General features: G+C 61.1%; 1 protein-coding gene across 3 annotated transcripts in view; it reads left to right on the top strand.

Moving 5' to 3' along the window:
• Window positions 1-13314, top strand: part of HTT (huntingtin) — a 122729-nt gene extending 109415 nt beyond the window's left edge. For all 3 annotated transcript variants that reach the window (XM_072946925.1, XM_072946924.1, XM_072946923.1), the window contains 14 exons: window positions 673-773; window positions 1481-1635; window positions 1779-1918; window positions 3179-3261; window positions 4271-4401; window positions 4524-4653; window positions 6067-6222; window positions 8192-8382; window positions 8655-8769; window positions 8921-9134; window positions 9489-9597; window positions 11242-11404; window positions 11569-11729; window positions 12521-13314. In XM_072946925.1, the coding sequence (XP_072803026.1) occupies window positions 673-773; window positions 1481-1635; window positions 1779-1918; window positions 3179-3261; window positions 4271-4401; window positions 4524-4653; window positions 6067-6222; window positions 8192-8382; window positions 8655-8769; window positions 8921-9134; window positions 9489-9597; window positions 11242-11404; window positions 11569-11729; window positions 12521-12734 (2063 nt within the window). In that variant the 3' untranslated portion in view covers window positions 12735-13314. The remainder of the gene's footprint in view (window positions 1-672; window positions 774-1480; window positions 1636-1778; window positions 1919-3178; window positions 3262-4270; window positions 4402-4523; window positions 4654-6066; window positions 6223-8191; window positions 8383-8654; window positions 8770-8920; window positions 9135-9488; window positions 9598-11241; window positions 11405-11568; window positions 11730-12520) is intronic.
• The last annotated feature ends 4327 nt before the right edge of the window (window positions 13315-17641 follow it).

Genomic DNA, 17641 nt, shown 5'->3' with positions numbered 1-17641 from the left:
TCTGTCTGCATCTGTGCCCTACTGTCCAGTCTGTCTCCGTAGCTGAGTCTATGTCTGAGTCAGTCTACACCCAGCTTACCAAGAACACCCTGAAGTCTGTCACTTTGGTTTCCCTGTCAGCACCCCCCATTCTTGTCACTTGTAACCTGAATGCAGGCGGCGTGGCACCCCCACCCCCACGGTGACGAGTGGGAACGTCAGCGCAGCCCTCAGCACCGTGTGTGGAACAGCACTTGAGCTCAGCTCGTGCTGGCGCCGAGGACGCCTGTCGGGCGCCCTCCCCAAAGCCCTCCCGCTGCCCCGCCAGTGACAGGCCTTTCCCACCTGCGGTCCTTCCAGACGGCGTCAGAGGAGCCCTCGCTTTAACTTGCTTGCCTTGCACGCGGAGCTCCCGTGACACACACTCCACCACCCAGCGTGCTGTGCAGTGGTGTGTGCCCCGAGTCTGCACCCAGTGCGAGACACCCCTTTACTCCTCCGAGTCCACACAGTGGGGGTTGAGAAGGCACCTCTCCACCAGGCCACCTGGGCGAGGCTGGCATTGTGGCCGCATCCCAGCGCTGTCGTGAGGATTGAGGGAGCTGCTGTGCACGGAAGCTGGCGGCCCCGCTGCCATGACGTGTCCAGCAGTGTGAGCCGGGGGCTCTGCCTAATGGACGCCTGCATTCCTAGGGTGGACCAGCCGCACCCAGTTTGAGGAAACATGGGCCACCCTCCTTGGTGTGCTGGTGACTCAGCCCCTTGTGATGGAGCAGGAGGAGAGCCCGCCGGAGGTAAGGCCGCGGGCGTGCCTGTGCCGCTGCTGGGCACGCTCAGTCACAGCAGCGTGCGCGTCGCCAGCCGCAGGGCAGGGGGCAGCCAGCGCAGGCTTCTGTCTGAGGGCGGCCAGCCCGTGTCTGCGCTGCTGTTGAAGCAGGAGCGAGCACTCTGGCCCGGGTGCCCTCCAGCGCCTGCGGCTGGAGCACATTTACCACCAAGCAGATCACTTCTGCTTCCCAGTGTTGGGGCACAGCGGTTACGACATCTCATCCAGACGCAAGGCACACTGTGAAGGCCGCGCGCACGTGCCTGGGCTCGTTTGTCTTCGCTGCTTGGCAGAGAGGAGGCGTGTCAGGAGTCCCCGAGATTGTCTTTCACAGCGTAGAAGCTAACAGGTTGTCAAGTGCAGAGTCCCTAAAATCAGTGAGGATGTTAGGGACTCTTTCTTTATGAGTGGTTCATATTTGAAGGTCTGTGCCGTAGGAGACCTTGCTTTGAAAAGCAGGCTTTTGCCCATGAGATTCACTTCCAGTCACAGCTCTGATGAACTTAATGCAGACAGAATAGGACCATGACCGGGAAGACATGTCCCTCCGTGGCACACGGGGCCCCTGCGTGCAAGGCCAGGTGGCCTGACAGCCACAGCCTGCAGCATCTGCCTGCAGGTGGGCAGCGGTGGTCGTTGGCGTCACAACCAGGTGACGTGTGGGCTCCCTTCCAGGAAGACACGGAGAGGACCCAGATCCACGTCCTGGCCGTGCAGGCCATCACCTCCCTGGTGCTGAGCGCGATGACTGTGCCCGTGGCCGGCAACCCAGCCGTGAGCTGCTTGGAACAGCAGCCCCGGAACAAGCCCCTGAAAGCCCTGGACACCAGGTTCGCCCACGTTGCTGCATGTCTCCAGGGCCCCGCCGTGGTGGGGGCAGAGGGGCGCCAGGGTGCCCTTTCCTCTGCTGCCAAGCTTAAAAACAAGGCCCCTGCACGTGCTGCCTAGCTACTTTCGGAGCTCTGAACTGCAGGTTTGGGAGGAAGCTGAGCATTGTCAGAGGAGCTGTGGAGCAGGAGATCCAAGCGATGGTGTCCAAGAGAGAGAACATCGCCACCCACCACCCGTACCAGGCCTGGGACCCCGTGCCATCTCTGTCCCCAGCCACCACAGGTACGTGTGCGGGCGGGGCCTGCGCTCTCGACACCAGCCGTGCGCAGCGACCGGTCCTGGCTTTATTTGGAGGCTGTGGCACTCGGTGTGCGGCCCTGGTTCCTGAGTCCACATCGCACTCAGGCCCGGGGAGACTTGAACAGCCCGGAGGAAACAGTCCGGATGTGAGTGGAGCACCGTTTCCCACGGTCAGGCCGGTTGTGGGGAGCAGAGTTCTAGAGGCTGAGAGGCTGGCAGCAGAGGGATGTCAACAGAGTTCCTGTGGACAGGCGGGATCTCCAGCTTCTCGCAAGGAGCTTGGTGTGGCGAGAGCACGCTGCCATCTCGGGTGGCCGCTCGGGGCCTCGCCATCCCTGGGTCCGCCCTGTGGTGGGCACTGGACCTTGTCCCCTGGGCTAAAAGAAGGGAATTTTGTGGGGGGTTTTTTTCAGTGTACGTTTTTTATTATTGAACAGTGTTTTAGCCTGGAGTTTTGTGATTCCCAAGGTTTTATTAGGAGGTGTTAGATCTTGCAGGCTTAAGCGTCTTGAAAGCTCTGCTTGGAAGAGCTACTCTGTGGAAAGGCGGTGTGTGCGCCCCAGACTTTGACGGGCACCTAATTAAACTGAGGGCCGTGACCCTGGATGGTGTGGGCCCTCGAGGAGCTTATGGCTGATGGGAGAGATGACAGGCATCACTGGCCAGTGCAGAGGCAGGAGGGCGGGTGCGGAGGGGGCATGGGACGAGGAACTCTGGGGAGAGCCCGTGCCTTTGGGGGGAGGGGCAGGCCTCTTGGAAGCGGGCATCTTGGTGCTGGTGAGGTTGGAGGGCAAAATGGTGCCTGGCAGAAGGAAGTGAGGGATCACTTAGGGGCATGGAGGGTGTGAAAGACAGTGAGGGGTTCGTGGGAAGATGGTCAGCCTACACCTTGCTCCTGGTGGGCTCGACTGGACAGTCCGGGCACCGAGGCCAGTTCCAGGAGGTGCTGACCACAGACTCGCCCTCTGGCCCCAGGGGCTCGCCGGCTGGATGGCTGCTTCATCCACAGCTCCTCACTCTTAGGCTTTTGTAGCTCAGCCCACAGCCGGTTCCCATTTAGGGTCTGAAGCTGGTTTGTCATGGAGAAGAAATGACAATTGAGTCACCGCTGCTCCACTGGTCCTTCCCACTTAATGGTCGTGAAGCAACAGAGAAAGCCCTGAGCTCCTTGGGCCGGACCAGGCAGGGTGGGACGCAGTCCTGGTGGCCGGGGGTGGCACTGACTGCACTGTCGCCCCACAGGTGCCCTCATCAGCCACGACAAGCTCCTGCTGCAGATCAACCCCGAGCGGGAGCTGGGGAGCACGGGCTACATGCTCGGCCAGGTCAGCCTCGCCGCCCCCTTTTCCTCTGCTGCCTGTCCTCGGCTCGTTGGGCTGGTTACGTCTGGAGGAAGGTTGAATGCATTTATAAATAGGAGGAAGGTTTGCTTTAATTTGTTTTACCTAACATTCTTCAGTCCCAGGAGGCTCTAAGGTGCTTTCCGTCTGTAATGATAAGCGTAAGTGGAGCAGCGAGTGAGCGTCGGTCTGTGGGGGGAAAGGGGGACGTGGGAGGACGTGGGAGGACGTGGGGGGACGTGGAGCCGTCGGAGGGGACATCCCAGCGGACAGCCTGGCGGGAGGCGCGGTGGCACAGCCGGTGTGGCGGGGGCGGTGGCTCCTGGTGCCAGGTCGCCAGGTTGATGTTTACTGGGAAGGTCACTGTGCACTGCGTCCAGTTCCTCCAGGAAAGTGGGGACAGTCGGGCGAGGAGGGTTCGGTGTGGCACTGGGCTGAGGCTGGGTGCTGCTGTGAACACGGGCTTCCTCTCAGCACCGTGCTGGTCCCCTTAGAAAGCAGGGTTCTGTTCCCACACCGTGCTGCCCCCTTAGGTTCTCCCCCAGGGGCCCAAGTGCCTCCCTACCCTGCCCTCTCGGGATAAGCGTATCACCCTTTGGCGTCTGTAGGGAGCAAACAATTCAGAAAAATGGGGTTACCATAAATGACTACCAGCGAGAGGGCCAGTTTTGAAAAGAAATCCCACGTTCGGTTTCAGTTTTTGCCGACTCCCTATTCCGATGTCCCTCAGGAGCAGAAGTGTCCTTTCTTAGAGACTCCTCAGCCGCACCTGTGTGGCTGACTGCCCCTCATTCTGGGTCTTTAGTCCCCAAGGCGGAGCTCTCCAGCCCTGCTCCCCCATCTGCCCAGAACCCCTGGGTCTGGATGAGCCCTGCTAGGTGGTGGGGGCCCACTCGCCTCGGGCCTGGGGCCGTACCTGCAGCTCAGTGGCCCAGCCTCGCGGAACCTGCTGCCTGGCCCTGAGCGCTGAGCCCAGTGTCTTGTGTCCCCGAAGGTGTCCATCCACTCCGTGTGGCTGGGGAACAGCATCACGCCACTGAGGGAGGAGGAGTGGGATGAGGAGGAGGAAGAGGAGGCCGACACCCCGGCTCCGACATCACCACCCACATCTCCAGTCAACTCCAGGTTTCCATCCACCTTTAGACCTTTAGTCTTAAAGCAATTTGAAATTTCTTATTGGTCATTGACCTGTTTGGGGTGCCTTATAAAATGAACCTCCCCTTCGTACGGGGAAATTTGTGTGGCAGGAAACACCGGGCTGGAGTTGACATCCACTCCTGTTCTCAGTTTTTGCTTGAGCTGTACAGTCGTTGGATCCTGCCGTCGGGCTCAGCCAGGAGGACGCCCGCCGTCCTGATGAGCGAAGTGGTCCGATCTGTGAGTGACCCCGCGCCCCGGTGCAGGTGTCGTGGGAGCTGACGGCCCAGGGCCTCGTCCACACTGTCTCCCCGCGGGCCGGTGAGCAGCGGCCCCCCGACCGCCAGCCCCGGAGGAGCGTTGATGTGGAGCGGTGGTTCTCCAGCGGTCGGCCTGGCGAGTCCTTTCCACCCTTGAGATTAGTGGGGACCCCAGAGAGTGCTGGTTCCTGGGGTGACACCCACCAGTGCTTGCAGAACTGGGAGGTGTTTTAAAACAGCTCCTTACCCAGCGCTGGCCTCTCTGGGTCACTCGGCTCAGCCAAAAGGAGAGTGCCCGGTGACCGACCATCCTCGCTCTCTGTGCAGCACAGGGTTTTGTTTTCTGCCTAAAGATGTCTCTTTTTGGTAATGATGAAGTTTGTTTTTTTTTAAATTCTGTTTTTCTCAATATTCCTTTAAAGGTTTTAAGTTGTTTTAGATCTGGTTAAGTTGAGATTTTTTTAAGAACTTTATTTTTAATTTGCAATGTAAGTTACAAATTGATTCAAAAAAGTCGACAAGCGGCAAGCACTGCTAAAGATCTTAGATTGAAAAAAAGAAGTTATTCATTTAAAAATAAAAGTAATAACAATTACTATTTAAAACAAATTTAAGTAGTGAGAAGAGCCTTGTTGTACATTTTTGCAAGTCTCTTTAATGTCTGGCTCATCAGAAGTCAGCTGGCTGCTCCCATCTGCTCTGCATTCAGTCTGTTAGTATCAGGTGACGCCTGGGGAACACCAGCGTGCGGCTGGGAGGGCACAGGAGAGACGAGCCAGCAGGCCTTAGTGTTTCTGGGAAATGGTTTGACCTTGTGACCCAGAGGCTTTCAGGCGTCCATCCACCTAGGACCTCCTTCAGCCGCTTTGCTGACTCCTGTGGCCTGGCGGAGGGGCCACCCCCGGCCTCCCCACGCGCTTCAGATGAGGGCCTTCACACCCAGTTGATGTTCATGTTTTGGTGTAATGTGAAAAACAGCATTTTGGGGTGACAAAAGAATCATTGCCTAAGTGCTTATTTCTGAAAGTCATCCGCTCCCCTCTTTTGGGACCTGCGAGAGCCCGTCCCCTGTGCTGCCAGGCACTTCCGATGCCAGTGGCCTCAGGTGTGTGGGTGTGTGTGTCTGGGTGTGTGGGGGTGTGTCTGGCTGTGTGTGAGTTCACGCGTGCGCTCGGGCGTTTCTGAGACGACGTCCGGGGCCATGTTCACTTCCTGGCACGTGACTGCCCTGCACTGTAGGTCTCCGGGTCTTGTCGGTTTCCTTCCCGGTCAGGGCTCCTGCGCAGGGCTTCTGTTTCATTGCGTCTTGCATGTTAGGCACGTGCCTTGGACCGCGTCCCATACTTCCAGATGGCGTAACTGGCTTCTTCCTGTCCAAATGTCCTGTCTCCAGCTTCTTGTGGTCTCAGACTTGTTCACGGAGCGCAACCAGTTTGAGATGATGTATCTGACGCTCTCAGAGCTGCGGAGGGTGCACCCTTCCGAAGACGAGATTCTCCTTCAGTACCTTGTGCCCGCCACCTGTAAGGCTGCCGCCGTCCTTGGGATGGTAAGTGGTGGGTGCTTGGGGCCTCGGTTGGCTGGCCTAACTTGCATGGTGGACGACAGAAGTCAGGGGACCTGGTCACAACCTGAGCCTTTGCCCACGTTGCCTGGAGTGTCATATGGGTGAGCCTGTGTGGGGCTCCTGTACCACCAGGTCCTCAGGTTGTCACAGTGCCGTCCCCGGGTGGGCTCCACGTGGCCGAGGGGTCCTGGCCGACCACTCCTGCACCGTCACCCACAACCCGCAGCGCCCTTTTCCCGTCTCCAAGTGCTGCAGACCCTGTGCTGCCCAGGTGACAGAGCCTCCTCCCGGGACCCTGCCCTCCCACCCCCAGAGCTGGACGCGGGTCTGCTCTGAGCGCGGGGCCAGGCAGGCCTTCTTCTGAGCCCTCCTCCCTTGTGCCCTGGTTGGTCAGGACCCGCCCGTGTCTGTGCCCCGGTCAGCACACGTGTTGCTGAATGGACGTCACGTTAGACACATGAAGTACTTACCGTGGGCTCTGCCACTTCTTAGAGTGTATTAAAAATGTGACCCCATCTGCCTGAGGAGGCCAAGGCCGGGCATTAGGTACTTGCTCCTGACCAGCCGGGACTGGACAGACGTGGGGCCTGAGCTGCTGTCTCTATGGGGGCCCTGACCCTCACCTCCTTCCCAACTGCTCCCCTCTAGAATTTCTCCCTCTTAGCCAAGGCCCAGAGCAGGTGTCATCCTTCCTGGGTGGCCTTCAGCGCCGGTGCCACCATCCAGGGAACAGGGACAGTGAGTCCGTTGGCGCTTCTCCATGAGCACAGCTCTTCAAAATGTGTGCCCTCTGGGTGTGGAGAGGGATGTGACAGCAGCTGGACTTGAAGGGGCCTTTCGTCTTTGCGGGAGTTTCAGCTGCTGGTAATTGTGCCTTTGTGCTCAGGCCTGGATCCCCGCAGGCAAGTGTTGTATCGTCAGTAAATCGAATGAGGAATCATTGTTTTTTAAAAAGAGGCTTAGGCCGGGTGTTGCTGGGCTGCAGTGGTAGTGTGGTCTCCCTCAGGATGCGGCCTAAGGCCGCGACCTGTGCCCCCTGGTGCAGCATCAGCATTCCAAAGCTTGTCTAGAGACATTGCCCCAGGGTTGTGGGAGCCGCACCCTCCTGCGGGTCCTGGTGGTGTCTGGAGGCCTTGGCTTGGTGTGGGCGGGAGGAGGAGCCTGGCACTGTCCTCCCGCCTGGACTGCAGGATCTCTTCTAGGGAGGGTGTGGGCTGAGCGGCCTCTGTGGTTTTGCAGAGTGAGGCGAGGCCCTCAGCCAGCAGTCGTGGCGAGTCCCTAGGCAGGGCGGCTGTCTGTGAAACCGCCGTGTCTGCCTCACCTCTGCGCTTGACGCAGTCGTCTTCCCTGGGGAGGATCAGGTGCGGGGACTCAGATGTCTCCTTTACTCTGTCCTGGTTAGGATGCTGAATGAGACTGGACGTCTTGGTCCACGTTAGTATAAACTGTGGTTGGGGTTCCCCAGGGCCATGCCTGGGTCTTTCTCAGAGGGACACGCGGGGCGAGGTCCAGAGAGGAAACAGGCCCGCTCCCAGAACCCTGACCCATGGAGTCACACTAGGCACGCTCAGTCCCCCGGTGACACACTGTGACAGCACATGTGGAGTGCTGTCCCCAGGGAGGGTCCTTAGAGACTCAGCACCAGGGTTCTTATCGGGGGCAGGTCCTGCGGGCCCCACTGCGGACACACACCAAACCCCAGCCCCTGAGGGGCGGGTGTCTGCTCAGCGGGTGAGCCCAGGGGGCCGCCCCATCGGTGAGGGTGCCAGGAGCCCTCCCGACATCCAAGCCCCGGAGCGCCAGCCCAGCGCCAGCCCGGCACCCGGGCCTCGTGGAGGACGGCGGGCAGCCCCACTGTGAGGACTGCGTTCTGCACGCTGTGGAGTGAGGTTCCCCTTCGTGGCTCCCACCGCGCTGTGGGGCTAGCCTCTGCTGTGTGCCTTTGCCCTAGGACAAGGCTGTGGCAGAGCCAGTCGGCCGGCTGCTGGAGAGCGCACTGAGGAGCAGTCACCTGCCCAGCAGGGTGGGAGCCCTGCACGGTGTCCTCTACGTGCTGGAGTGTGACCTCCTGGATGACACCGCCAAGCAGCTTATCCCCGTCGTCAGCGACTACCTCCTCTCCAGCCTCAAGGGCATCGCCCAGTGAGTTGGGGCTGCCCGGCCTCCTGCTCTTGTGTTCCTCCCGGGCTTTTTCTGGGGTCTGACCAGATGTGGGGGCTCTTAGGACGGGCAGTGAGAAGAGCAATGTTACTCGTTTCAAAGCGGACGTCAGACTGGGGCCAGAGCGCAGGCAGGAGTTGGCAGGAGCCCAGGCGGGCAGGTAGCCAAGGCTCTGAGACGGGAGGACGCCGCGTGCCGTCAGACGGGAGCGGCCTGCTGTCTGTGGCTGAACCTGGCTGCTGTCTTGTTTTTAGCTGCGTGAACACCCACAGCCAGCAGCACGTGCTGGTGATGTGCGCCACTGCCTTCTACCTGATTGAGAACTATCCTCTGGACGTCGGGCCAGAGTTCTCTGCATCCATAATCCAGGTGAGTGGACCTGGGTGTCTGTCTCTGGAGAGGGGAGTGCCCTCTGACCTGTGGGGTGGGACCCTGGGGTGGCTGTGGTTTGGGGGAAGACACACGAGAGACAGGAGGCCTGAAGTGGCTCTTTGACTCGGAAGCCTTTCCTCCTGCTCAGATGTGTGGGGTGATGCTGTCCGGAAGCGAGGAGTCCACTCCGTCCATCATCTACCACTGCGTCCTGAGGGGCCTAGAGCGCCTCCTGCTCTCCGAGCAGCTCTCCCGGCTGGACGCAGAGTCCCTGGTCAAGCTGAGCGTGGACAGAGTGAACGTGCACAGCCCGCACCGGGCCATGGCGGCCCTGGGCCTGATGCTCACCTGCATGTACACCGGTGAGCAGCGGCCAACTTGTGCCTGGCGGGTCAGTGCCCCACCCTCCAGACCACGTGGGATGCAGACCACGGGCCCCCAGTTCTCACAGGGGGTGCTGGAGCCTAGAGCAGGGGTGGCCAGGTCGAGGTCACAGAGCTGTCCGGGTGTCAGAACTGCGCCTGGGAGCGGGTCTGCAGACGGGCCGCTGCACCCCGTGCGGCTGGGCTGGGCCGGGCCTGGGCTGCTGGGGGCTCCCGTCACCTGGTTTCAGACCATCCCCGGGGGTTCATGAACTCTCGCGTGAGTTCCAGGCCCCGTGTACAGGGCCTGTCCGTTTTATAGTCAGCAGAACTCAGCAGCTTTGTTTCATTCAGGAAAGGAGAAGGCTAGTCCAGGCAGAAGCTCAGGGCCCGGCGCCGCCGCCGCCCCCGACAGCGAGTCTGTGATTGTGGCCATGGAGCGCGTGTCTGTCCTCTTCGATAGGTGAGAATGGAGCTGCTGTCCGCGTCCTGCTTGCGTCCTGAGTGTGCTCGGGCCACCCTTGGGGCTCTGTGGGACGCACAGCCCCAGGACCCCGCCCCCGGGGCTTCAGAGTCCCGAGCTCCAGGGCCAGCCCAGGCACACGTCCATCTGCTAAAGACGAGGGCAGTGCCGGCTGTGCGGTGTCGGGAGGGGCGTGCGGACACCTGGAGAACTGGGCGTGGGGCCTGGTCAGTAACACCTATCTGCCAGACCCTGCTGCTTTTGTACAGAGGAGCCCCAGGCTCACTCATGTGCCCAGCAGGGCTGCGGACGGGTGGCGCACACGGCCTTTTGGCCTCATTAAAATGGCTCAGGAGGTGTCTTTGGTGGACAAACTTAAACAATAAACAAAATCGTATTTGAGAGCTTATGATGATGGCCTGCCCCCCACACGTGTGCCCTTGTGTCTGCACGGCAGGCTGGGTGCCTTATCAGGCTAGACCTTGGACAGGGGCCTCTTGGTCCAGGGGACACTGTGTGTCTGTGGGCCTGGGGAAGCCAGGTCTGCACCGCTCACCCTGTCAGCCCTGGCCAGCTCCGGCAGCAGAGTTCACAAGAGTGCACGCGACAGGACGTAGTCCGTGGTGCTCCAGCCAGGCCGGGTGTCCTGAAAGCTAAGCACAGGGTCTGTTTCCACGTGGGACTGTAGAAGGGGCGTGTGTGCTCAGGCCCCTGCCCACGTGGAGCCTACACTCCAACGCTTGCTGGCAGCGTTTGGCCTGACCACTCTCCAGATACTCGGGGGCAGACTCTGGGTTGACAGAAGCTAACTTTCAGTCGTGGGTGTTGTCCAGAGCAGCAGCCTCGCCCGTGCTGGCAACAGCGGGTCTCTGCAGGCAGGTGAGTCCCAGCACACCCGAAGGAGGCGTGGGCCAGTTTCTGGGTCACTTCAGTGCTTTGCAGTCACACGTAACTCTTCTGCACAGTCGTTTCTCAGAATCCACGGGGGTTGGTCCTGGGCCCTCCACAAATGCCACATTCCGCCAGCGCGCAGGCCCTTATATAAAGCGGTGCAGCGCCATCCATCCTCTGAGTCCGCGGGTCCGCATTCACGGAGTCGGCCAGACACCGATGGAGATTCCGACGTGGAACCCGCGGATACAGAGGGCCAGCTGCTTGTGCTAATGGGACGGTGGCTTGAGTAGCATGATGCCCCCCCCCCCAGCCTGGAAGGACACTGCTCGAGGGGTGAACCCTAGGGGTCGTTGAGGGGTGTGGGCAGGAGGGCACCCAGGGCCAGGTCGGTAAGAGGAAGGCTCCTAACACAGTGCCGTGGCGTCAGAATGAGATGCCGAGAAGTTCTGGGAGTTGATGGATGGGGGAGAACAAACCCTCACAGGGGCGGGTCCTGTGACGTCACTGCCCAGAACAGTTCTGCCGGTTACTACAGGGTCCCTTTTTGGGTGGGGAGCCCGAGCCCTAGCCCTGCTTCCATCCTCGTGTCACCTGAGGGGGGTCAGTGGTGGAGGCAGTGCCGTCTTGCTCCCCCGTCAGTGTTGGAGGAGACCTGCCGTGGCCCTGCTGTTGAGAGCCCGTGAAGCGGTGGGTCAGACACAGGCCTTTCCCAGGCAGGGTGGGCTCTGACCCCTGTTCCTTTCGTTGCAGGATCAGGAAAGGGTTCCCCTGTGAAGCCAGGGTGGTGGCACGGATCCTCCCCCAGTTTCTCGACGACTTCTTCCCACCCCAGGACGTCATGAACAAGGTCATTGGAGAGTTCCTATCCAACCAGCAGCCATACCCACAGTTCATGGCCACTGTGGTGCACCAGGTGAGGGCCAGCCACCCTTCCCGGACGGGTGCCTTGTGCCCTCTGAACACGCCTGCCCCGGGGACTAGCAGGTTCCTCCCCTTGGAAGCTGGCAGCCACTCTTCACCCAGAGCCGGTGTTGAGCGTGGCCACCCCCGCCCCACCTGGGCTCTCCTCCCTCCCAGGTGTTCCAGACGCTGCACAGCACGGGGCAGTCGTCCATGGTCCGGGACTGGGTCATGCTGTCCCTCTCCAACTTCACGCAGAGGACCCCGGTCGCCATGGCCGTGTGGAGCCTCTCCTGCTTCTTCGTCAGTGCTTCCACCAGCCCGTGGGTTTCAGCGATGTATCCTTCCCTGGGTCCCGGGGCCAGGCGCTGCCCAGCCCTCCCGCTGCTGCCACCCCAGCAGCCTTCAGGCAGCGAGCGTGTAGGTTGACGTAGGTGTTAAGGGGTGGGAAGCCTAGCTTCTGCAGAAGGCCCCGGTGTCCACAGGACATTTGCCCTAAACCCCAAGGGAGCAAAACGTGCGCTCCCCACACCAGCCCGGACTGCGGGGGGGCTCCTCCCCTCCACCCGCGGGACCCCTGCAGCTGGGTACGTCACGCCTGCTGCTTCTCATTATCCTTTGTCACATGCCTTTTGTCACCCTCTTGGGTGACAGCTTCACTGAGGATCTGATTCCCGCCCCAAAAGTGTTGGCCGCCAAAAAGGGAGGCTTCCCTCTGTCAGCCTCCCTGCGACAGGCAGACCACAGAGCCTCCGAGCAGACAGGGTGCTGGCGCTGACCACGGGCTTGGGGCGGCATGGCCCCGCGCTCCAGGTGCAGGAGCAGGGCTTGCAAGGGCGCCGGCCGCCGGCGCTGTATGGAGGGCTGGGCCAGGTAAGTGCTGCTGAGAGGAGCGGCCTCCCCGGGGCTCCGGCTTCCCACCGGCAGGGCCAGGTCAGCTCCACTGCCGGCAGGAGCCCAGGTGGGAGGCAGCTGCTGCTGGCGAGGCCCAGGCCTGTCCCGTCCACTGCCACAGTTGGTGCTCGGGCCGGCCCAGCCTCTCAGCCTGGGTCAGGGTAGGACGTCCCCGGTCAGGACAGGGAGGCCGTCTCCCGTTGCTTGCAGCCTTGCTCCCTTAACTGCCCTCCAGCCTTCCCCACGTGGTCAGCAGAATGGGCAAGCTGGAGCGGGTGGACGTGAACCTCTTCTGCCTGGTGGCCGCGGACTTCTACAGACACCAGATAGAGGAGGAGCTGGACCGCAGGGCCTTCCAGTCTGTGTTTGAGGTGGTGGCGGCACCAGGAAACCCATATCAGCGACTGCTGACTTGTTTGCAGAATGTCCACAAGGTTGCCACGCACTGAATGCCCACGGAGTGGCAGCAGGGTGGCGCCAGGACCTCTGGGACCTGTCTGCGCTGGGTGGCTTGGCGCCGTGCGCTTCCCTCTGCCACCCAGGGCGCCGGGCCGCGCCCGCTCTGCCAGGGCCATGAGGCCGTGTGAGGGTACACGTGCAGTGATCTTTGGGGTCGAGCCTGAGTCTTCACGGGAGCAAGAGCAGCCGTGTTGCTAACCCTTCACGCTAGAGCTAATGTCAGACGCCAGTTAACCAGGTGTTTACCCTCTTCCTAGTGTTCAGCCTGCCCGTGTCGCCAGGTTGCAGCTGCTCCTGCCTCTGCTCAGAGTCCTGGCAGGCTGGCCCTTGGCCCCTCTGCTGTCCCGCAGGCGGGAGGTGATGCCATCGGGCTTTTGAGAGCCTCTCCTTGTGCCCCCCAGCGAGGCCGGGAGCTGGGGTCTTGGCGCTCCGGCGTCTGGACTTGACGCCATGGTGTGGGCCAGGTGGGCGGCTGGGAGCACGACACCCCTCGCCGTACCTCCCTGTCTCCATTTTCTTCTCAGGATTTAAAATTTAATTATATCAGTAAAGAGATTAATTTTAAGGTAACTTTCTACACCCGTGTACCGTCTGTGCGTTGCCAAGTCTGCCGCGTGCCGCAGCCTCTGCGGAGGTGGACAGGGTGGTCCCTCCACAAGATGAGCCGCGCTCTGCCTGGCAGGTCCTCTCACCGCTCCCTTTATGCACTCACGTGTAATTAGAACTTAGACAAGGGCCAGCGTGCAGAGGTCCGGATCAGGAGTCCCACCCCGCCCTGCTATGGGTTGAGAAGGTGCCCGCTCGGCTTTCCTGTGCATGGGCAGCACCCCTCCTTGCCCACCCGCAGCTCCAAGGTATGGACAGCTCTCAAGTTTCACCCACCAGTAAGGGACAGCTCCCCTTAGCTGACCAGCCAGCCCGCCTGGCTTTGAGCAGCCTGTTGTATCCAGAGACGCTGTCGTCCCCCGGCTCCTGTCCCCAGCTGGCTTGGGCTGCGGTCTGCCCAGGGGCTGGCCACCTGGGGTTGGGATCCACGTCCCATGTGTCCCCTCCTGCGTGTCGGGGCCCAGGCGCATGCCTGGCCCGGCCGCCCCAAGCGTATAACCAGGCTATATCTGCCCCTCATGGTCCAGAGCAAAGAGACCCCAGCACCTCCTGGGCCCCCTTTCCAGCTCAGCCTGTATGCCACGGTCTCCTCTCGGTGCAGCAGAGTGCAGATCTGTGCCCCCTGGACGAGTGGCAGGCTCGCCTGGAAAGGGCAGGAATGATCCTAGAGCTGCCCCTTTGGCCCCGGCCGGCCCCTGGACCAGCAGTTTCGGGGCCCAGAGCAGCCAAATCACCAAATGCAGATGCAGCCCAGATAGTCAGGCGACCCGGTGACCCAGCGCAGGGGCTGGGGGAGTGCTTGGGAGCAGGGCTCTTCAGGTCCCCAGAGGCGGGCCGGTTGTTGGTCGCCATCGTGCTGGTCAGTTTGGTCAAGAGCTCAAGTGCAGCCAGGTTTTGGGTATTTCACTGGTGAGTGAGGTGATTTCAAAGTCATTTTCCAGGGTCTGCAAAGGGGAGGAGCCCTCTGGTGTGTGGTTAGCTACCCTCCCGTCTGTCTGCGCGTCCCCACGTCTCACTGCAGCGCATGCAGCCAGCGGCCCCCACCCGCCCCTTCCCCACTGCCACTGCTCGAGGCCAGCTGGGCTGCAGAGTGTATGCGTGAGGGTGGCTGCGGGGGCCCCTCCTCAGAGCAGCCTTTCCTCCCCTGGCCCCCCACAGACGCCTCACCCAGCCAGGGCACGAGCTGCAGAAACTGGTTGCGTGTTGGGCAGGACCGTGGAGGAGGGACTGCGGCTTTGAACAAGAAGCGATAGGATCAGCCACCGTCTCCCTTTTCATCTGGCCCTGGTGGTCATCCGGCCTTTCCCGTAGCAAGCCCACTAGGATGTTCGTGAACATGGAAAGCTCCAGAACGGCCGCCTTGCCGCACGCATTGTTTCAGCAGCTGGGAGAGGGGCGCGGGTGTTGCGTCCTCTTAGACGTTTGCACTTGTTGCAGTCACACTGCGAGTGGAAGATCCGGCCTGTCCTGAGGAAGCCTGGCCCTGGGCTCAGCTGAGCCTAACTGGTTGTCCCCTCTTCACCGTGTGAACTAAAACCATCAGTTCTTCACCAGGAGGCTTGGGGCCCCGTGCTGGCCATAGGTGCCGACCCAGAGGCTTGCCGGTGTGCTCCCAAAACGGGTGTGGGTCTTTGAGTGGGATCACTGCCGGTGGGTGCGTGCCCGTGATGGCACGTGTATCTCCAGACACAAGTGCGCGAGGCTTCTAGGAGTGGCTGGTCCGGTTTTTGTAGAAGCTGACTTTCCCTTGACCTGCCTCGTGGAGTCGGCTCCCTGGCTAAGACGTCTCGGGAGTGGGTCATCGCTCATTAAACCCCACTGAGAGGGCAGTCCACGCGGTCAGCCCTCCGCAGGAGGGGTTAAGACTGCATCACGCTCCCCTAGAAGTTTGCGGCGAGCACCAATCATGTTCCCAATCCAAGTTTTGTTGGAAATATCAGTAATTTACCATCAGGTTTTTGTTTTCTTTGGGGGAAGGAGGGTGTGTTTGGTTTCCTGCTGGCAACATCAGCAGGAAGAGTTTGAGCAAAACCAGGGTAGAGTCGGCTGGCAGTGCACCTACACGCGTCTTCTCAGAAACGTGCCTCCTCCCGCCGCGGCCCCTCCGAGCTGTGCTGGGCCTTTCCAGCTGCCAAGTGCCCCTTACTGCTGTGCTCTCCCACTGTTGCCAGCACGCGTGTCCCTCCAGGAGGAGAGAACTGCACTGAGACACTTCCAGACACCCAGAATGTAGCATCAGAGGAGGCCCTGCGCCCTGACGGACCCCTCACCACACCGGTCCCTTCACGGTGTCTTGCAAGCCCTCAGGGCCGAGGGGAGCTTAGACGAGCCCCATGTTGGCTCAGGCAGGACGGACCCGAAACAGCTCTCAGGGAGACCCTCGGGGCTGGGCCGCGTGTGCTGGTCCTGTGTGGTTGGCGGGAGTAGATGTCGTGTCTTCTTGGTACCGTGAGCATCTTTTCCTGGCACGTGTCCTGTGCTCTGTGGTGAGTGCCCAAAACTGCAGCCACTGGCCAGGGAGACTCCTGGTGGTTCTGTCTGCTGGAGTGATGGGTGGGGTGGGGGCGCCACCTCAAAAGCCGCCGATGCTTGCTGGAGACCCCAGGGGTGGCCATGTGAGAAGGGGGGCCACCCCCGCTGCCTGGGCGCAGGCTCAGCAGGAAGGGGCCCCTAGGTGGTGGTGACAACCAAAGGTGGCCTGGAAGGTTCGGGGGCACTTCCCATGCGCCTGTCACTTTTTAGTGCAGCTGAAGGAACTTCTTTCTCCTAAGTGCTTCTGGGACAACCTGGCCCTGGACAGTCAGTGCAGAGTTTCCTGTTGCAAACTGAGTGACCAGTGGCCCCTGCCGCAGGTGGTTTGTCTGCGAGCCGAGCGGGGCCACCTGTGCCTGCTCGCTGCCTTGCACCGTGTGGAGCAGCTGTCGGCAGGGGTTGAGCTCACGCTGTCCCTGCCTGTCCCCACTGTTCCCACCATCCCCCCTGCGCTGGGAGCCGGCAGGGCTGTGATGGGTGCACCCTGGAGCCTGGCCCAGACCTGTTTCTGAGAGGAGAGGGAAGGATTGACATGAGATGTGTATTTTAATTTTTTAAACTGCTGCAAACGTTGTACATCCAAATTAAAGGAAAAAATTAAACTGTGAATTGCCGTGTGAGGCCTGCTTTGCTTAAGGACAACCTCGACCCTCCTGAGGAGGAGGCAGGAGCTGCTGCCTCATCCGCATGAGCCCACTGCCCTTCCTGTGCCGGGCTGGGCCGGCTGGTGCTTCCTGTGACGGCCCCGGACCACAGCGCAGCCACCCTTCTGCCCAGCACACAAGGCTGTAAAGCTGCGGTGGTTCCGTGACAGAGTCTCCACGGGGCTGTGTGGTTTCTACCCTGAATCTCGGCCTCCGCGTTTGGCCCAGGGCCCTGGAGGGGTGTTCGGGGCTGGCATAGGTCCTGGGGGGCTCGCACAGGGGCCACCACCTGGCTTTTGAGCCCTCTTCATGGCCCGTCTGGCCCTGTCCAGCTCATGGCCCCCGTGCCCTGGGCTCCAGTGTGGTGGTGCTGCCCCATCCATTTGGTAAGTTCTTCCTGCCCCAAACACCAGTTCCTCCTGCAAGTCCTCCACGCAGCTACGTGGGCGCCATCCTTAGCTCTGTGAGCCCCTCGTCGGGAGCACCGGCAGTCGGTGCCGTGGTGGTCTCAGAGCACAGGCGCTTTCCTACCAGACAGACCCTAGGCTGTGGGCTGCCCCAGCAGGTGCTTCGTAATGTTGGCTGAAGTCCCCTTGGTTCCAGAGCATTGACGGGAGTGGGCAGCCTGCAGCCCGACCAAGGAGCCCAGAGAGACAGGTGGGCACGGACAGCCTGGCCTCTGCACGGAGACAGGGACAGTGTGGTCTTGACCTGCAGACACCAGCTTGTGACTCGTGCATGGGCTGAAGGTGTGAGCACTGTGGGCAGAAAGCTGCTTGGAGAGCACTGGCTGCTGGGGCTGTTGGACCGGCCACGCTGGCCCCAGTGCCACCTGGGTCACTCTGCACATCCCCAACTTAGTCTCCTCCTCTGTGGCAGCTCCAGGGTCCCCGACGGCCTCTCAGCTTTCAGGGCTACCTACACTCTACCCGCCCCACCCTGGTCCAGGTGAGGACAGACTGACCCTAGCTGGCACACCTGAGCACACCTGGCCTACCTGTTGTTTCCAGAAAGAAAAGGGCCCCAGATGCCCTGGAAAGAAGCAACAGCATGCCCCTCACTCACCCTCCAGCTACTGAGGCACAGGTGCACTCCCCAGGGGGCAAGACCCTGCT

This window comes from Vicugna pacos, chromosome 2, assembly GCF_048564905.1.
Source record: "Vicugna pacos chromosome 2, VicPac4, whole genome shotgun sequence".
In the NCBI taxonomy this organism is placed as follows: domain Eukaryota; kingdom Metazoa; phylum Chordata; class Mammalia; order Artiodactyla; family Camelidae; genus Vicugna; species Vicugna pacos.
This window is presented reverse-complemented; position numbering and strand designations above follow the sequence as displayed.